Genomic DNA, 21,210 nt, shown 5'->3' on the forward strand with positions numbered 1-21,210 from the left:
CTCACCTGGCCCGCTTCTCTGTTCCTTCTTTTTGGAAAAAAAAAAAAAAAAAATAATAATATTTATATTTATAAATAATATTTATTATCATTATCATAAATATTATTACTACTATCATTATACTTGCTGTTTCTCACGTCAGTGAGGTACCACCAGGAAACAGATGAAGAGAGGCCAATCCATATGATAGGGTTGATAGAGATGCTTTGTGGAAGGTTTTAAGAGTATATGGTGTGTGAGGTAAGTTGCTAGAAGCAGTGAAAAGTTTTTACCAAGGATGTAAGGCATGCGTACAAGAAGGAAGAAAAGAGAGTGATTGGTTCTCAGTAAATATTGGTTTGCAGCAGAGGTGCATGATGTCCCCATGGTTGTTTAATTTGTTCATGGATGGGGTGGTTAGGGAGGTGAATGCAAGACTTTTGGAAAGAGGGGCAAGTATGCAGTCTGTTGTGTATGAGAAGGCCTGGGAAGTGAGTCAGTTGTTGTTTGCTCATAATACAGCACTGGTGGTTGATTTGGGTTAGAAACTACAGAGGATGGTGACTGAGTCTAGTAAAGGGTGTGAAAGGAGAAAGTTGTGAGTAAATGTGAATAAGAGCAAGGTTATTAGATTCAGTAGGGTTGTGGGACAAGTTCATTGGGATGTAAGTTTGAATGGAGAAAAACTAGAGGAAGTGAAGTGTTTTAGATATCTGGAAGTGGACTTAGCAGCAGATGGAACCATGGAAGCGAGTCATAGGGTTGGGGAGGGGGCAAAGGTTCTGGGAGCATTGAAGAATGTGTGGATGGCAAGCACATTAGCTCAGAGAGCAAAAATGGGTATGTTCAAAGGAATACTGGTTCCAACAATGTTATATGGTTGTGAGGCACAGGTTATAGATAGGGTTGTACGGAAGAGGGTGGATGTGTTGGAAATTAAATCATTGAGGACAATATGTGGTGTGAAGTGGTTTGATCAAGTAAGTAATGAAAGGGTAAGAGAGATGTGTGGTAATAAAAAGAGTGTGGTTGAGAGCAGAAGGGGGTGTGTTGAAATGGTTTGGACACATGGAGAGAATGAGTTAGGAAAGAGTGACAAAGGGAATATATGTCAGAGGTGGAGGGAAGAAGGAGAAGCGGGAGATCAAATCAGAAATGGAGGGATAGAGTGAAAACGATTTTGAGTGATTGGGGCCTGAACATTCAGGAGGGTGAAAGGCATGCAAGGAATGGAGTGAATTGGAACGATGTGGTATACCGGGTTCGATGTGCTGTCAATGGACTGAACCAGGGCATGTGAAGTGTCTGAGGTAAAGCACGGAAAGGTCTGTGGGGCCTGGATGTGGAAAGGGAGCTGTGGTTTCAATGCATTACACATGACAGCTAGCTATTGAGTTTGAGTGAATGTGGCCTTTTTTTGTCTGTTTTCCTGGCACTATCTTGCTGAAGCTGGGGGTAGCAATGCTGTTTCCTCTGGGGCGGGATGGCGCCAGGAATGGATGAAGGCAAGCAAATATATGTACCTATACGTATGTACACGTATGTGTATGTATATGTGTGTGTATATGAGTGGATGGGTCTTTCTTCGTCTGTTTCCTGGCACTACCTTGCTGATGCAGGAAATGGCAATCAAGTATAATAATATTAATAATAAAATATACATTTCATTTTCATCCGTATTCGCCATTTCCTGCATCAGCAAGGTAGCATTAAGAATAGAGGACTGAACCTTAAGAGGGAATATCCTCACATGCCCCCCTTCTCTGTTCCTTTTTTTTTTTTTTTTGGAAAAGTAAAAAATGGGAGGGAAGGATAAACCCTTTTGGTCACAAAACATTTTTTGTGTGGCCTCTTTTCAGAAACTATTTTCTCATTAACAAGTAAACACTTCATACTAAAACTAAAAAAAATGATCTTACTAAATTCGCAAGTCCAACGGCAATGTTGCATATGGAGGCACAAGTAGGCTGAGAAGAGTAGAATGTTGTTGGATTTGTAGGATGGTGAGTGTTGAGGTGAAGTAGTAACTGTGAAGCTAGAGCAGTCATAGTAGAAACGCCCCAGGTAGCCCACAGAGCTGCCCGTAGTGCCCAAGCTCCATGTTGTAATGATACTAAGCTGTGCTGACAGTTCAAGGCCTCTGCTCTTACTATGCTCTGTAAGAAAACTAATACATTAGTTCTGCATTCACATTAGAAGTTTCAATACACATTATAATCCTTTGGGGTACATGAGGTCTAATACTACCAACACATCTCCCAAGTGTTGTACATGACCAAGAAAGGCAGTAATAGGGGACTGGAAACCTTTCCACCCAAACTTTCACAACAGAATTAATACTTGCTACTGGCAGAAACAGAAAAAGGATTCAAAACAGAATTTTTCCTCAAAGGCTCAATCATCCTCCTGACACTGTTACTATCGTGGAAATGGTAAGGGAAAATAATACATATATATCTTATCTTACCCTCTGACCCAGAAGTCCCTTCTATCCTTGTTAGGCTCCTGAGATAGATAGATAGATAGAAAAATAGATAGAGAGAATAAAATCATCAAACACATGCACACCATTCAACTGGATGTGTGAAAATTGGGTTCTTGTCTGTTTGTTTATGACATTGTCAGGCAAAAGGAGTAAAAGCAATGCGGCATCAAAAACTTTCAAAGACTTATGATGTTCAATTAAAGTAAATCCCTTCATAGGATATGTCAATCTTCATAAAGTTACAATTCATGTCTAACCTGTAGAAGATGTGCAGGTGTTGCTCGCGTGTGAGCCAGCTGTGCTGCATGGTTGAGGCAACCTAATGAACTAAGGTAGCTTAAGGAAAGTTCACAACTTTTCACCATGGATCGTCTCATCAACTGGGCCTGAAATAAATCAATGAAAAAAATCATGTCTTGTTTCTAAAGACTTTACATCTTACTAATACATTCCTCTGCCTACCTATATTCCCTAATTTCTAAATTCCAGCTTCTTTCATTAAATTATGACAATTTGTCCACCTGGTTGCATTAAAACTCATCCTACAAGCACTGGTCTGAATTATTTCATCTTTTTCAGTTTTTTTTTTTGTGCAACCATAGCCAATCCTAAAAATGCTTAGCTAGCTAATGGTTTAATTCATACAATATATGCAACCTTCTTAACATTGGTTGAGGTATTAGTAAATATACGTCAAACATTCTAAAATCAAAATACTATTCCTTGAAATAATTCTAAACAAATAACATATCTATGATCATTATACTAGATAGCCATTTCTTGCGTAAGCAAGGTAGCGCTAGGAAACAGATGAAGAAAGGCCCATCCACTCATACTATTTATATTTATCATACTTAACCGCTGTTTCCCGCATCAGTGAGGTAGCGCAAGGAAACACACGAAGAATGGCCCAACCATTCATATACACATAAATGCCCATATAAACACATATACATACATATAAATGTCAACATACACATACACAGGCATTTACATATATACACATGTACATATTCATACTTGCTTACTTTCATCCATTCCTGTCACTACCCCATCTCACAGGAAACAGCATCGCCACCCCCAGCTTCAGTGAGGTAGCGCCAGGAAAGCAGACAAAAAAGGCTACATTCATTCACACTCAGTCTCTAGCTGTCATGTGTAATGCACCGAAACCACAGCTCCCTGTCCACAACCAGGCCCCATAGACCTTTCCATGGTTTACCCAGACCCTTCAAATGCACATACACATACATACATATACATACACATACATATATACATATGTACACTTCACATGCACATACACATACATACATATACATACATGTACATACACATACATATATACAAATGTACATATTCAAACTTGCCTTCATCCATATCAGCACCACCCCGCCCAAAAGGTAACAGTATCCCTCCCCCACCCTGCATCAGTGAGGTCATGCCAGGAAACAGAAGAAGAAGAGCCACATCCACTTGCACTCATTCTCTAGCTGTCATATGCAATGCACCTACACCACAGCTACCTATCAACATCCAAGTCCCACAGACCTTTCCATGGTTTACCCTGGTTGTTTCACAAGCCCTGGTTCGGTCCACTGACAGCACATTGACCCCAGTATACCACATCATTACAATTCACTCTATTCAAAACATGCCTTTCACCCTCCTGCATGTCAAGGCACCAATTCCTCAAATCTTTTTCACTCCATCCTTCCACCTCCTATTTGGTCTCCCGCCTCTTATTCCCCCACCTCTGACACATATATCCTCTTTGCTAACCTTTCTTCACTAATTCTGTCCATATGTCCAATCCATTTCAACACACTCTTTTCTGCTCTTTCAACCACACTCGTTTTATTACCACACATCTCTCTTACCCTTTCATTACTTACTTGATCAAACTACCTCTACCACATATCGTCCTTAAACATTTTATTTCCAACACACCCACCCTCCTCTGCACAACCCAATCTACAAACCATGCCTCACAACCATAAAATATTGTTGGAACTACTATTCCTTCAAACATACCCATTTTCACTGTCCGAGATAACGTACACTCTTTTCACATGTTCATCGCTCCCAAAACCTTTGCCCCCTCCCCCACCCTATGACTCACTTCCACTTCCATGATTCCATTCCCTGCCAAATCCATTCCCAGATATCTAAAACACATCACTTCCTCAAATTTTTCTCCATTCAAACTTACCTCCCCAATAAATTCTCTCAACCCTGCTGAACCTAATAACCTTGCTCTTATTTGCATTTACTCTCAACTTTCTCCTTTCACACACTTTTCCAAACTGCATATTTGCCCCTCTCTCCAAAAGTCTTGAATTTACCTCCCTAACCACCCCATCCATAAACAAATTATACAACCACAGTGACATCACACACCCCTGCCACAGAACGACCTTCAGTGGGAACCAATCACTCTCCTCTCTTCCTACTCATACACATGCCTTACACCCCTGATAGAAACTTCTCACTGCTTCTAGCAGCTTACCTCCCACACCATATATTCTTAAGACCTTCGCCAAAGCATCTCTATCAACGCTATCATATGCCTTATCCAAATCCATAAATGCCACGTACAAATCCATCTGTTTCTCTACGTATTTCTCAAACACATTCTTAAAAGCAAACACATCTCAAACCACACTGCTCTTCTGCAATCTGATACTCTGTGCATGCCCTCATCCTTTTAATCAATACCCTCCCATACAATTTTCCTGGTACACTAAACAAACTTATGCCTCTGTAATTTGAACACTCACCTTTCCTCTTTGCCTTTGTAGAATGGCATTACACATGCATTCTGCCAATCCTAAGGCACTTCACTGTGATCCATACATACAATGAATATCCTTAACAACCAATCAACAACACAGTCACCCGCCTTCTCAATAAATTCCACTGCAATACCATCCAAACTCACCACCTAGCTGGATTTCACCTTTCACAAAACTTTCACCACCTCCTCTCTCTTCACCAAACCACTCTCCCTGACTCTTCTCACTTCTCACACCATCCCAACCAAAACACCATATATCCACCACTCTATCATCAAACACATTCAACAATCCCTCAAAACACTAAGTCCATCTTCCCCTCACTCCATCACTACCTGTTATCACTTCCCCTCTTCAAAGATATTACCATTTGTCCTCTTGTCTTTTGCACATTATTTACCTCCTTCTAAATCATCATTGTTTTTTCTCCCTAAACTTTAATGATGCTCTCTCATCCCACCTACCATTTCTCCTCTTTTTCAACCCTTACACCTTCCACTTGACCTGCTGCTTTCTCTTATACATCTCCCAGTCACTTACACTCCTCTCTTGTAAATACCATCCAAATACCTCTCTCTTCTCTTTCACTAAAAACTTTACTCCTTCAACCCACTATTCACTACCTCTTCTAATCTGCCCATATCCCACTTTTCTCATCCAACATGCATCTCTTACACATGCCATCACTGCTTCCTGAAATACCTCCCATTCCTAACCCACTCCTCTCACTTCATTTGCTCTCACCTTCTGCCACTCTACACTCAATCTCTCCTGGTATTTTTTCACCCTATCCTCCTTCCCAAGCTCACTTACCCTCACCACTCTCTTCTCCCCAACATTCTCTCCTCTTTCTTAAAAACTTCTATAAATCTTCACCTCCACAAGATAGTGATCAGACATCCCACTAGCTGCCCCTCTCAGCACATTTACATCCAGAAGTCTCTCTTTTATATGCCTATCAATTAATATGTAAATCAATAATGCCCTTTAATCATCTCTCCTACTCACGTATGTAAACTTATGTATATTTCTCTTATGAAACCAGGTATTCCCAATCACCATCTTTTTTTAGCACACAAATCCACAAGCTCTTAACAATTTTCATTCACAACAATGAATACCTAATGAACACCAATTATAACCTCAACTGCCACTTTGCTTACCTTCACATTCAAATCACCCATCTCCGATACCTGGTCTCATGCACCAAAACTGCTGACACACACTCAGCTACTCCCAAAACACTTGCCTCTCATGATCTTTCTTCTAATGATTAGGTGCATAAACACCAATAACCATCCATCTTTTGCTATCCACTTTCAGTTTTACCCTTATCAATCTAGAATTTACCTCCTTACACTCAATCACACACTCCCAGAACTCCTGCTTCAGGAGTAGTGCTACTCCTTCCTTAGCTCTTGTCCTCTCACCAACCCCTGACTTTACTTCAAACATGTTTCCATACCAGTCTTCCTCTTTAACCTTGAGCTTTATTTCACTCAGAGCCACAACATCCACGTTTCTTTCCTCAAACTTACCACCTATTCCTCCATTCTTCTCATCTTGGTTACATCCACACACATTCAGTCATCCCAATCTGAGCCTTCAAGGAGTATAAGCACTCTCCACTTAAGTCCTTCTTTTATTTCCTCTTTTAGAAATTGAAAAGGGGGAGGGTTTCCAGCCCACCTCTCCCATCCCCTTTAGTTGCTTTCTACGACACGCAGGGAATACACAGGTAAAACTCATTTTTCCTAGATTAAACAAGTGACATAGCATTTACTTATATATTACTAAAAAAAGGACTTACCTTTTTTTTATTATCATTTTGCTTTGTCACTGTCTCCCGCGTTTGCGAGGTAGCGCAAGGAAACAGACGAAAGAAATGGCCCAACCCACCCCCATACACATGTATATACATACATGTCCACACACGCAAATATACATACCTATACATCTCAATGTACACATATATATACACACACAGACACGTACATATATACCCATGCACACAATTCACACTGTCTGCCTTTATTCATTCCCATCGCCACCTCGCCACACATGGAATACCATCCCCCTCCCCCCTCATGTGTGCGAGGTAGCACTAGGAAAAGACAACAAAGGCCCCATTCGTTCACACTCAGTCCCTAGCTGTCATGCAATAATGCCCGAAACCACAGCTCCCTTGCCACATCCAGGCCCCACACAACTTTCCATGGTTTACCCCAGACGCTTCACATGCCCTGATTCAATCCACTGACAGCACGGCAACCCCGGTATACCACATCGATCCAATTCACTCTATTCCTTGCCCTCCTTTCACCCTCCTGCATGTTCAGGACCCGATCACACAAAATCTTTTTCACTCCATCTTTCCACCTCCAATTTGGTCTCCCACTTCTCCTCGTTCCCTCCACCTCCGACACATATATCCTCTTGGTCAGTCTTTCCTCACTCATTCTCTCCATGTGCCCAAACCATTTCAAAACACCCTCTTCTGCTCTCTCAACCACGCTCTTTTTATTTCCACACATCTCTCTTACCCTTACATTACTTACTCAATCAAACCACCTAACACCACACATTGTCCTCAAACATCTCATTTCCAGCACATCCACCCTCCTGCGCACAACTCTATCCATAGCCCACGCCTCGCAACCATACAACATTGTTGGAACCACTATTCCTTCAAACATACCCATTTTTACTTTTATATAAACAAATGTAGCTTACAAAACTACTACTCTGCTGCTGATACAGGTAACAAGCCTTTGTTTTCACAAGATTAAGTTGTATGTAAACAGTCACATGCAATTAACCCTTAACTTGAAGATGAAGCCAAGAAAATTTAGTTATGTTTCCTGGATGGAGCATTATTGAAAATAATGATATATGTGTCAGTGGTGGAGGGAACGAGGTGAAGTAGGAGACCAAATTGGAGGTGGAAAAATGGAGTGAAAAAGATTTTGAGTGATCAGGGCCTGAACATGCAGGAGGGTGAAAGGCATGCAAGGAATAGAGTGAATTGGAACAATGTGGTATACCGGGGTGGATGTGCTGTCAATGGATTGAGCCAGGTCATGTGAAGCATCTGGGGTAAACCATGGAAAGTTTTGTGGGGCCTGAATGTGGAAAGGGAGCTCTGGTTTCGGTGCATTATACATGACAGCTAGAGACTGAGTGTGAACGAATGTGGCCTTTGTTGTCTTTTCCTAGCGCTACCTCGCGCACATGCGGGGGGGAGGGGGTTGTCATTTCATGTGTGCCGGGGCAGCGATGGGAATGAACAAGGGCAGACAGTATGAATTATGTACATGTGCATATATGTATATGTCTGTGCGTGTATATATATGTATACATTGAGATGTATAGGTATGTATATGTGTGTGTGTGGACGTGTTGTATATACATGTGTATGTGGGTGGGTTGGGCCATTCTTTCATCTGTTTTCTTGCGCTACCTTGCTAACACGGGAGACAGTGACAAAGTATAATAAAAAAAGAATATATAAAATATTTGTTTTATCAATCAACTGGAAGTATCAAGAAATGAAAAAAACAAGTAAATCAAACCTGTCTATTTCTGCAGACACACAAATTTGGTGTGCCGCTCATATCTGACTTATCAATGATATGAAATTTGTTGACAAGAACTTCCATCTTTGTCCCTTCTCTGCTACTACAAATGAACAGCTGATACACAAATTTTACCTTTGATAGCAACTTAATATTCACTTAATCATCTTCATTATCATTGGAGCCTTACCACCATCACTAATATGCATGGGAAATTATTATTGCACATGCTAAGGATGTACCTTTTCCCATCATGAGATATGAGTAACTGATACTTAAGTTCTTATCAGGTGCTAATACAGTTGCCTGTGACCAAGGCATCTCTACATACCATTAAAGCACACATTCCAGTTGAAATGATGGTGGAAAGAGACAACCCCTACAAGTACGGCTAGAATCTCACACCATCAGCTTTACCATTCCAATTTGTTATATGGGTAAGTGACACTCCAAAATTTTTCTGTGTTAATATTGCTTGTACCATGAAGTATCTCTACATACTGATAATATATGCCTTCCAATTCAAATGATGGTGGGAAGAAGCACCCTATACAAGTAAAGCTTGATTCCTAACACCATCGACTGCACAAGTACAATTAGAGTTCCCTAAAGATTAAGGGATAAGAAAGACTTTATTGCTTTTCAGTTACTACAATCCAAATGCTTTAGGTATGAGAAAGATATCAAGTTTTGATTTTCCTACATCATTATGTCTGTGACAAATCATTACTCAAACTTAAAAATACCATTTCTCATTTGCTATCCAAATTAAAAAAGGTAGTCCTGTCTGTCCCTATCTCCAACCAGCAAAAGCCACTGGAATGACATAATCAACCAACTCACTTCTAGCCTAATAGAGCTCACAATTCACAGAGTATGGGTGCCAACACAAAAGCAGTCTCAGTACGTAAAGAGAAGAGGAACATAAGGAAACCAGAAAAATGGCTCATGGGATGCCATCTTGCAAAGAAAAGGTTTTCAGTTTTAAAATCCAACACTTCTCATTCTGCAGTTTGTCTCACAAGCATTAAGAATGTCCACATGAAGTAGGAATGTTAGAGAAAACTTTCAATATGACTAAATCCAAAACTAAAAATAACTACCTTCAGTGGCGATTCAGAAGCTCATTAGAATCTGACTCTCCTGAAGCAGGAATCCTCAAAGTCACAAAGAACAGATCCAAAACATTTAATCTTTGGTGTCATCTGAGGAGGGTGGAAGACAATTGCCAAATATCCCTGATCTTGATTTCCTCCAATAAAAGATTACAGAGGAAGGATAAGGTAGAGACCACCTTTCTCAAATCATTTGCTCAAACATAAAGCTTAGGGTGAACCAATAAAATGAACTTCTGATCTCAACATAAGGCTTGATGTTCTCTTGATGATGCTTCCAAGAGTGGATGACAGTAGGGCTGTATCTAACTTTAACAGTTTCATTCTTAGCCAAAAATCTAGGGTCTGGAGTTATCTTAACATAGATTGAAGAGTCATCAAAAACAAGATGATTCTTGTGTAAGGACACAGTAATTCATTAACTCTTCATCCAGAGCCCAAGGCTATAAGGAAATGGAGTTTTCAAAAGACAGTAAGGAGCTAAACAGCAAGAAAAACTATCAAATTCTAAAATGTCTACAAATTTGAAAGCTCCCACTTAAGTTGTGCTGGAGAGGCAACTGATCTCCTCAGAAAAGAAGACTCAAAAAGTTTATCTGTAAACAGGGCCTATCAGATTAATACCAAAAACCTGAGATATGATTTCCTAAAAGGCACTCTCACAAGAGGTTATGGAAGAAACTTTAAACATAAAGCTTCAGTCATATCTATTAAATCAGATACTTCAAACCAATGATACCTTCCATGAGTAAAAGGGAAACTGTTATGTTAAAACAAATTTTCTTATGTTACCTGATACAGCAGTGGCAGCTGATTCAAGTGAGAAACTGCAGAAGTTGATGACTGAGTTTGGAAAAGTTTGTGAAAGGACAATGTTGAGAGTAAATTGTGAATAAGAGCAAGGTTATTAGGTTCAGCAGGGTTGAGGGACAACTCAGTTGGGATGTGAGTTTGAATGGAGAAAAATTGGAGGAAGTGAAATGTTCTTAGATATCTGGAAGTGGACTTAGCAGAAAATGGAACCATGGAAGTGAAAGTGAGTCATAGGGTGGGGGAGAGGGCGAAGGGTCCGGAAGTGATGAAGAATAAGTGGAGAGCAAAACGAGTATGTTTGAAGGAGTAATTACAATATCATATGGTTGCAAGGCATGGACTACAGATAAGGTTGTACAGAGGAGGATGGATGTGTTGGAAATGAAATGTTTAAGGACAATAAGTGGTGTGAAGTGGTTTGATTAAGTAATGAAAGGGTAAGAGCTTTGAGGTAATAAAAAGAGTGTGGTTGAGAGAGCAGAAGAGGGTGTGCTGAAATGGCCAGGCCATTTGGAGAAAATGAGTACAGAAAGGTTGACAAAGAGGATATATGTGTCAGGTGGAGGGAACAAGAAGCGGGAGACCAAACTGGAGGTGGAAGGATGGAGTGAAAAATATTCTGAGTGATATGGGCCTGAACATGCAGGAGGCTGAGAGGCATGCAAGAAATATGAGTGAATTGGAACGATGAGGTATACCGGGTCGACATGCTGTCAATGGACTGAACCAGGGAATTTGAAATGTCTATTATACTATATTATACTTAAATTAATTGATAGGCACACAAAAGAGAGACTTTTGGATGTTAATGTGCTGAGAGGTGTAACTGGAGGGATGTCTGATCATTATCTTGTGGAAGCGAAGGTGAAGATTTGTAGAGGTTTTCAGAAAAGAGGAGAGAATGTTGTGGTGAAGAGAGTGGTGAGAATAATGAGCTTGGGAAGGAGACTTGTGTGAGGAAGTACCAGGAGAGAACTGAGTGCAGAATGGAAAAACGTGAGAGCAGAGGATGTAAGGGAAGTGGGGGAGGAATGGGATGTATTTAGGGAAGCAGCGATGGTTTGCGCAAAAGATTCTTGTGGCATGAGAGGCATGGGAGGTGGGCAGATAAGAAAGGGCAGTGCGTGGTGGGATGAAGAAGTAAGATTATTAGTGAAAGAGAAGAGAGAGGCATTTGGACAAGTTTTGCAGGGAAATTGTGCAAATGACCCGGAGATGTATAAAAGAAAGAGGCAGGAGGTCAAGAGAAAGGTGCAAGCGTTGAAAAAGAGGGCAAATGAGAGTTGGGGTGAGAGAATATCATTAAATTTTAGGGAGAATAAAAAGGAATAGAGTGAATTGGAACGATGTGGTATAACGGGGTCGACGTGCTGTCACTGGATTGAACCAGGGCGTGGGAAGCATCTGGGGTAAACCATAGAAAGTTCTGTGGGGCCTGGATATGGAAAGGGAGCTGTGGTTTCAGTGCATTATACATGACAGCTAGAGACTGAGTGTGAACGAATGTGGCCTTTGTTGTCTTTTCCTAGCACTACCTCGCGCACATGCGGGGGGTGAGGGGGTTGTTATTTCATGTGTGGTGGGGTGGCGATGGGAATGAATAAAGGCAGACAGTATGAATTATATACATGTGTATATATGTATATGTCTGTGTGTGTATACATATGTATACGTTGAGATGTATAGGTATGTATATTTGCGTGTGTGGACGTGTATGTATATATATGTGTATGTGGGTGGGTTGGGCCATTCTTTCATCTGTTTCCTTGCGCTACCTTGCTAACAGCGACACAGCAAAATAAATAATAAATAAAAAAAGATGTTTTGGAAGGAGGTAAATAAAGTGCATAAGACAAGAGAACAAATGGGAACACTGGTGAAGGGGGCTAATGGGGAGGTAATAACAGGTACAAGTGATGTGAGAAGGAGATGGAGTGAGTATTTTGAAGGTCTGTTGAATGTGCTAGATGATAGAGTGGCAGATATAGGGTGTTTTGGTCGAGGTGGTGTGCGAAGTGAGAAGGTTTGGGAGAATGATTTGGTAAACAGAGAAGAGGTAGTAAAAGCTTTGTGGAAGATGAAAGCCGGCAAGGCAGCGGTTTTGGATGCTACTGCAGTGGAATTTACTAAAAAGGAGGTGACTGTGTTGCTGACTGGTTGGAAAGGATATTTAATGTATGTATGACTCATGGTGAGGCGGAACGTATGTATAATGCCATTGTATAGAGGCAAAGGGGATGAAGGTGAGTGCTCAAATTATAGAGGTATAAGTTTGTTAAGTATTCCTGAGAAATTATATGGGAGGGTATTGATTGAGAGGGTGAAGGCATGTACAGAGCATCAGATTGGGGAAGAGCAGTGGTTTCAGAAGTGGTAGAGGATGTGTGGATCAGGCGTTTGCTTTGAAGAATGTATGCGAGAAATACTTAGAAAAACAAATGGATCTGTATGTTGCATTTATGGATCTCGAGAAGGCATATGATAGAGTTGATAGAGATACTCTGTGGAAGGTATTAAGAATATATGGTGTGGGAGGCAAGTTGCGAGAAGCAGTGAAAAGTTTTTATCGAGGATGTAAGGTATGTGTACAAGTAGGAAGAAAGGAAAGTGATTGGTTCTCAGTGAATGTTGGTTTGCGGTAGGGGTGCGTGATGTCTCTATGGTTGTTTAATTTGTTTATGGATGGGGTTGTTAGGGGGGTGAATGCAAGAGTTTGGAAAGAGGGGCAAGTATGCAGTCTGTTGGGGATGAGAGGGCTTGGGAAGTGAGTAAATTGTTGTTCGCTGATGATACAGCACTGGTGGCTGATTTGGGTAAGAAACTGCAGAAGCTGGTGACTGAGTTTGGTAAAGTGTGTGAAAGAAGAAAGCTGGGAGTAAATGTGAATAAGAGCAAGGTTATTAGGTACACTAGGGTTGAGGGACAAGTCAATTGGGAGGTAAGTTTGAATGGAGAAAAACTGGAGGAAGTGAAGTATTTTAGATATCTGGGAGTGGATTTGGCAGTGGATGGAACCAAAAGAGCGGAAGCGAGTCACAGGGTGGGGGAGGGGGCGAAAGTTCTGGGAGCATTGAAAAATGTGTGGAAGGCGAGAACATTATCTCGGAAAGCAAAAATGGGTATGTTTGAAGGAATAGTGGTTCCAACAATGTTATATGGCTGCAAGGCATGGGCTATAGACAGAGCTGTGCAGAGAAGGATGGATGTGTTGGAAATGAGAATTTTGAGAAAAATATGTGGTGTGAGGTGGTTTGATCGAGTAAGTAATGAAAGGGTAAGAGAGATGTGTGGTAACGAAAAGAGTGCGGTTGTGAGAGCAGAAGAGGGTGTTTTGAAATGATCTGATCACATGGAGAGAATGAGTGAGGAAAGATTGACAATGAGGATATATGTGTCAGAGGTGGAGGGAACGAGGAGAAGTGGGAAACCAAACTGGAGGTGGAAAAATGGAGTGAAAAAGATTTTGAGCAATAGGGGCCTGAACATGCAGGAGAGTAAAAGGGGTTCAAGGAATAGAGTGAATTGGAACGATATGGTATACTGGGGTCGACGTGCTGTCAATGGATTGAACCAGGGCATGTGAAGCGTCTGGGGTAAACCATGGAAAGTTTTGTGAGGCCTGGATACTGTATATTCCATAATATGAGATACTTGGAGAAAAAGCCCATGGACACAGCCAGGGAGAAAATCTTTTCCATTAAATCCAAGAGATGCACAAATTTGCAAGTGCCTTTGTTCATCAAGCAGCAGAAGAAAACAGTACTATCCAAGAGAAATAATATTCTGTACCCAAGACTCAGGACATTCTGGAAGATGGCAAATATAAATAGATAATAAATATTATACATAATCGCTGTTTCCTGCGTCAGCAAGGTAGCGCCATGAAACAGACAAAGAATAGCCCATCCACTCATATACACATATTCATAAACACCCACATACACATACATATACATAACATATACATATATATACATACACATAAGCAGACATTACATACACACATATGTACATATTCATAGTTGCTTGCCTTCATCCATTCCTGTTGCTACCCCTCCCCACAGGAAAACAGCATCATTATCCCCTACTTCAACGAAGTAGTGCCAGGAATACAGACAAAAAGGCCACATTTGTTCACACGCAGTCTCTAGTTGTCATGTGTAATGCACCGAAACCACAGCCCCCTACCCACATCCAGGCCCCACGGACCTTTCAATGGTTTACCCCAAACACTTCACATGCCTGGTTCAGTCTACTGACAGCACATCGACCCCAGTATACTACATCGCTCTAATTCCCTCTATTCCTGAGCAAGGTACTCAATTTATCAATCAACCTCTAAGGGAGCATGGACAGATGAGTTGACTGTGGACTGACTGCCACAGCCAGGATTTGATACTTTGTGCTTGACCCTGAGTGGCCTCTGAATATGTCATAGTTAGTGAAGCTAACTGCTACACCATGGAGGATGATGGAGGTCCATCGTTTCAGCATTTGCAAAGCCTCTGCCTGTGCAAGTGTTTGAGAAAAACCATACCACGTATATTCCATGATTAAGTACTTTGCAGCAAAGTTAACATGATCTGGAAGAACCTGAGGTCTTAAATAAGGATTATGGCATAGCTGAAGGAGCCACTAGTATCAAGTTCATTTGTCCCATAAGAGGGTAAACCCACCAAAACCAGCTCGTTTGAGAATAAATTTTCCCAGAAGATGAATTGGAGGAAAAAAATAAATCTGGCAATAATACTTCCAATCCATGGGCAGAGTATCTCTTGCAAATGCCCCCAAGTCTAAAATTGGAGAAACAAGTGTTGGAAGTAACACAATGGTTCTGGTGGAAAAGAGATGTCACTCCTATAAAAAGCATCAAATTGAAAGCCTTCTTCTCTATCAACATTGCACCTGATCTGGATAGGGCATCTGTCCAGATACTGTATATTCCATAATATGAGATACTTGGAGAAAAAGCCCATGGACACAGCCAGGGAGAAAATCTTTACCAGTGAATCCAAGAGATGCACAAATTTGCAAGTGCCTTTGATCATCAAGCAGCTGAAGAAAACAGTACTATCCAAGAGAAATAATATTCTGTACCCAAGACTCAGGACATTCTGGAAGATGGCAAACCATAGGATGAACAGCGCCTTTATGATGATATGAAAAAACTTTGCACTTTCATCCATGGGCCTGCACCTACATAGCCCTTCAAAAAGCAGATCCACCTTTGATTTGCTGCACCCATTCAAACCACCTGAAAAGTCACTTGAGATCACCAAGGAATGGGATTTTGGAGGTTCTCAATACCAGTCCACCATACTAAAGATATGAGTTCCCAATGAAGTACACTTGGAGGATCTCTACTTTCTGCAGGAAAGAATTTGTTTATCCAGAAATTAACCTTTTTGGCCTGAAACCTCAGCAAGTTAATGCACAGGATTGTAAAAACGGGAGTTCCCAAAAGGTGGTGTAATTAATGTCCAAACACCAAGGTCTGGGACTATAAGGCAATCACAGTATTACCATAGCCCTGAGCTTTGTGCCTACCATGACAGAGTACCAGTCTGACTGTCCCAATTTATTCTTAGTGTAAAGCTCTGGTTGGAAAATAAGCAGGATTTCTCCAGGTCTACCCATCTTTTCTCTCTGCCTCACCTACAAGTGGACTACTGGTATTCTATTCTCAAACAAACAATCTCTCCTTGTCACATATAACACTTGACAACACTTAACTCACACAGCTCATTCTTTGTAACTCTAGATTATTCTGCAATGAGCGTAATGTGCTGGCTCTGCCTTTTGGCAAAATGGTAGGAGCAGGAGACAGAAGTAGTAGGGAGGAACATTTAGGTAGGTGCATTAGATGGGAACACTAGGTAGAAGTAGTAGGTAGGAGCATTAGACAGGAGCATTATGTATAAGAAGTCAGCAGGAACATTAAGTAGGAGCCTCTGCAAACAATGCATCAGACTTGCCCTATGCCAGTGCCTGTTAACCTGTTATGGGCAAGGCACTAAATGATTCAGCATAGAAGTGGCATTAAAGTTCACAAGTTATGGAGACTTTATTGACAGGGCTACCCTCTTAAGGGAGTTTCTGAAAGGAGCAAGCATCACAGATACAGATAGATAGATCACCAGGTTTATGATTAAACCCACTTTTTGCAAGGTAAGTATGATTCAAAGCCCTCATCTGGCAGACTTCCCCTTTCAAGATGAAATCACCAGAAAGTTACAGATACTCAAGAGATACTACTTCAGTGGATGTTAGTTTTAGGAGCGACGCCAAAACTACTTCATAAAAAATTGCGCTGTTATGCATAAACCAAAGGCATCCCCATCAAATGCCAGGTTTGTGCACCAATTCTGTAAGTTAAAAACTTTCTTCTGTGACATACTGGAAAGAAGCAGAACACATCCTTCAAGTCTGCGGTGATTGTCCAGCTGCTTAACTATAAGTTCTCACAGAAATCCAGTAATCATCTTAAACCTGTGTTTCAGTATGTGGGTGTTTAAAGGAGACAGATCTAAAAATTATCCTCCCTTTTTTTGACCTAAAAAAGGTGCTGATAAATACTGATCTCATTGCAGCCTCTATGAAACCCTTCCCTATCATGTCTACGGTGTATTCCCATAATAGCCAAGTTAGGGGCTATCCTAAACTTTTCTTGACATGGGTGGGGCAGATTTCCAACTCCACACCAGACCTCTTTTTAACATTAGATACACTCATGTGTAATATATCTAGCATTCTCATAAGTTTTTGAGTGTAACACTGAGAAACAAGAAGCTATTTCAAGGAAAACATGCCTGATGACCTAACTCAATGACCTCAAAAGGGCTGCCTTGAAAAGGTATCTCTACCTCCAGCAGATATGCAATTATATACAATACACGTCTTCCTTCTCAGAGTGGGAAAGGAACACTGAAACCCTCTTGGCCTATTTGTTTTATGATTTGGAGTAATAGATTTCCCAACTCACTGTCTCCTCCCTGCACTTTCTCTGAAGAAACATGACTAACAACTGTTCTAAATTATCTAACTCTGAGAACCTTCTCTACAACTTCATGAGGAAAATGGGGATCACAAATGAGAGAAGACTCTGATCATTCTCCCAGATCTTCTTTATGAAAAGAAGCCACAGCCTGTTGTCTGCACTGATGCTGAGATACCAAACAGCATAAAAGTCTCTGAATGAAATGACAGCTGTTTTACATCCCCTAAGAATCTCCCAGTGAGCTCTGGTTAAGTGAATGCTCTGTTAGAGAGGTCAGGATCACAAAGGGAAGAGATTCCTGCATAGGATATGATAAGACTTTCCAGGACATGAGGAAAGGCGAATGAATTATGAGGAAAGGCGAATGAATTAAACAAATGGTAGGCTAAAACATAACCAAACCTCTTTTACATGGAAAGGCCTAGGGAGATGCAGTTGTCTAAAATAGGAGACTCCAACCTTCCTTGATCTAAAGAATACCAATGAAGGATGTCCAAGACAGATCAAGCACTCTTATTCACAAAAAGGGCTGTAAAGATGCTAAAGTATAAGGCATCAAGCCTTCTTACTTACAGGGCTGTATATAAGGTAAACGTACAGTATGCTTTTCTATATTTGAGGAGAGATTCTATGCTTGCAAGACTTTATATCATATCAGAATGAGCTAGAAAATCCTCCAAAGGAAAAAAGGGGTCAGGAAAGCCAAATGAAAGCCTTTGGCAATTCTGATGACACTGGGAAATTCTAAAACATCCTCAAAGAATACAAACACTAGTTGACTAATCTCTGTGAGGGTTCGTTTAGCATCAAACAGGTTTTCATTCAAGAAGGCTGCAATAGTGAGAAATGCAAGAATAACCAAAGCAATGATCCCTGTGAGCTGATTTCCAACTAATAAGAACTTTCCAGCAGCAAGAAGCCAGGAATTATCTTTGAAAATTAGGGAAAATGAGGATCTGTTTAACTGTTTTCCAAGAAGATGGTCTCTAAAACAGACTCTACAAAAGCTCTGAGTCACTGTACCTTACAGGAGCTTTTGATCCAAAGGAGGAAGCCCAAAACTTTCCAGTGAAGAAAGATAAGGAAACTGAGGAACATAGGCAAAGCCTTGCAGCTTTAAGATGGGATGCTAGTGAGATCTACGATTCTTAATGTGTACTGAATCCAACAGATGATTCTCAATGGTGGAAGATTTGAAAGGGCCTCATTTTCTTAAGACTGAGGAGTGCTAACATAAAGAGGACCACTGTAGGCCTGTAAAGGGGCAGGGCCAGCTTTCACACAATTTGAAGTAGGTTCTGAATAACAATTAGATGTCCCTAAAGAATCAATACCAGCAAGGAAAGAATGAGTAGGCAAAGGAGGGGTTAACTAGCCCAGCTTGAGATAAACTTTTCATTCAAAAGAATAAGTGCATATAGACTCTTCAAACACTATCCACTTCTTTACTCCTCTACATGGATATATACTCAAGCCATAAACTAATCTAAATGTAAAACTATGTAATGAGTTTAGCACCACTATCTTAAGGCTGCCAGCTGAGCCTAGGTGGTAGCCAAGATGGCAATGAGCAATATATTTTCCCCACCATCAGTCATCTTCCAGCCAGAACAATGACAGCATATTCTTCTGAGTTTTCTAATTAGAAAATTAGGTGACCTTTAGCTTGATCAAAAGATCAGGCAGAAGATGACTCTAAATTACATGAGAATGATAAGCTGTCCTCTCACAAACTTCTTTACGACCAATTGGCTATCTACCAACACCACAATCATCACTGAGTGGCTCCCCACCAATATCCCTATCATTATCAACTAGTTACCCATCAATATCATCATCATCATACCAGCTATCAACCCACATTGTCATCATCACCAAATGTCTTCTCATCAAGTTCTTTATTCTCTTCCAAAATTTTTCAGGTATAGTACTGGATTTGATATCCTCTATATATTTCATACAAGATGGTTTCTTGGCTTCCCTGATAATGGAAACAAAAGTCCACATTAAGGTTGGGTCTTCAATGAAATATAGAGAGAATTATGAAACTGAAAAAGAAAAGACAAGGGAAAGTACTTATGAATTCTGGAGAAAGTGAAAAACATGTCTTTTGAAATGTGCCAAGTTACAGTTATTGGGAAAGACATGAGAAGGAAGAGAGTTCCAAAGCTTTGACATGAAGGGAAAGAAGCTTATATTCTTTGATAAATTACTCTATTAATCAAACAATCATTATCCCTTAATCTTTTGTAAGCAGATCTCACAATCGTGCATTGCTTATCTCAAGATTGGTCCTACCATGGGACTGATGGCCACAGCACTTTGTTCTTGATTTCATGAATGATATTCCTAGCTGCATCTAAACATCTGCAAAATAATGATACACCTCTTCAACAAAAAAGCCAAACACTCTTCAAGTAGTTAAAGCTCCAGTTTCATATCTTCCCATCTCAAGCTTCCATCTTGGTGAAATACTTGGTATAGAATTTTCTGATTTACTCAGCAGGATTGGAAACTAATCATTACCATGAAGGTATCAAACATCTGACAGGTTAAAATTTGAAAAAATGTCACAAGAACAAAATGAAAGGCTAAAACTAGAAAGGTTATCAACGGATTAAATCATGTTAAGTACAGCTACCATCATTAATCACTAATGGTTGATAATAAGTCTTCAATTAATCTCCCTATCACACCTGTCACTGCATTCTCTATCCTCTATTGGTCTATGTGCATTAAAGTCACCAAACAAAATAACAGTGCTTGTTGTTATTCATACTTATTTACTGTTTTCCAGTGACGAAAAAAGGCCACATTCACTCATATCCATTCTTTAACTTCTTTCTTTCTTTCATACTATTTGCCATTTCCCACGTTAGCAAGGTAGCGTTAAGAAAAGAGGACTGGACCTTTGAGGGAATATCCTCACCTGGCCCCCTTCTCTGTTCCTTCTTTTGGAAAATTAAAAAAAAAAACGAGAGGGGAGGATTTCCAGCCCCCACACTCCCTTCCCTTTTAGTCTCCTTCTACGACACGCAGGGAATACGTGGGAAGTATTCTTTCTCCCCTATCCCCAAAATACAGCCCCTATCCACAACCAGGTGTCACAGAACTTTCTGTGGACTCCTCAGTGGCTTCATATTCCCAAATTCAGTCCAATGACAACATATCAAACCCTGTACACCACACTGCTCCAATCTATTCTACCCTTTGTATGTCTTTCACCTTCTTGCATGTTCAGGCCCTGGCCTCTCAAAGTATTCTTCTCTCGATCCTTCCATCTCCAATTTGGTCTCATCTTTCTCCTTGTCTCCTCCACTTCTGACACATATATCCTCCCTCCACTTCTGACACATATATCCTCCCTCCACTTTTGACACATATATCCTCTTTGTCAATCTCTCCATATGTCCTACACTATTTTAGCACACCATCTTTAGCTCTCTCAACC

The 21,210-nt window shown here is 40.6% G+C and overlaps 1 protein-coding gene across 3 annotated transcripts in view; it reads right to left on the reverse strand.

The window, feature by feature from the left end:
* ida (anaphase promoting complex subunit 5 ida) overlaps positions 1–21,210 on the reverse strand; it is a 113,616-nt gene that overhangs the window by 33,749 nt on the left and 58,657 nt on the right. For all 3 annotated transcript variants that reach the window (XM_071658198.1, XM_071658197.1, XM_071658199.1), the window contains exons 11-12: positions 2,722–2,850; positions 1,899–2,135 (exon numbers count right to left, since the gene is read on the reverse strand). In XM_071658198.1, the coding sequence (XP_071514299.1) occupies positions 1,899–2,135; positions 2,722–2,850 (366 nt within the window). The remainder of the gene's footprint in view (positions 1–1,898; positions 2,136–2,721; positions 2,851–21,210) is intronic.

The sequence above is a fragment of the Panulirus ornatus genome, chromosome 66, assembly GCF_036320965.1.
Source record: "Panulirus ornatus isolate Po-2019 chromosome 66, ASM3632096v1, whole genome shotgun sequence".
NCBI classification, from domain to species: Eukaryota; Metazoa; Arthropoda; class Malacostraca; order Decapoda; family Palinuridae; genus Panulirus; species Panulirus ornatus.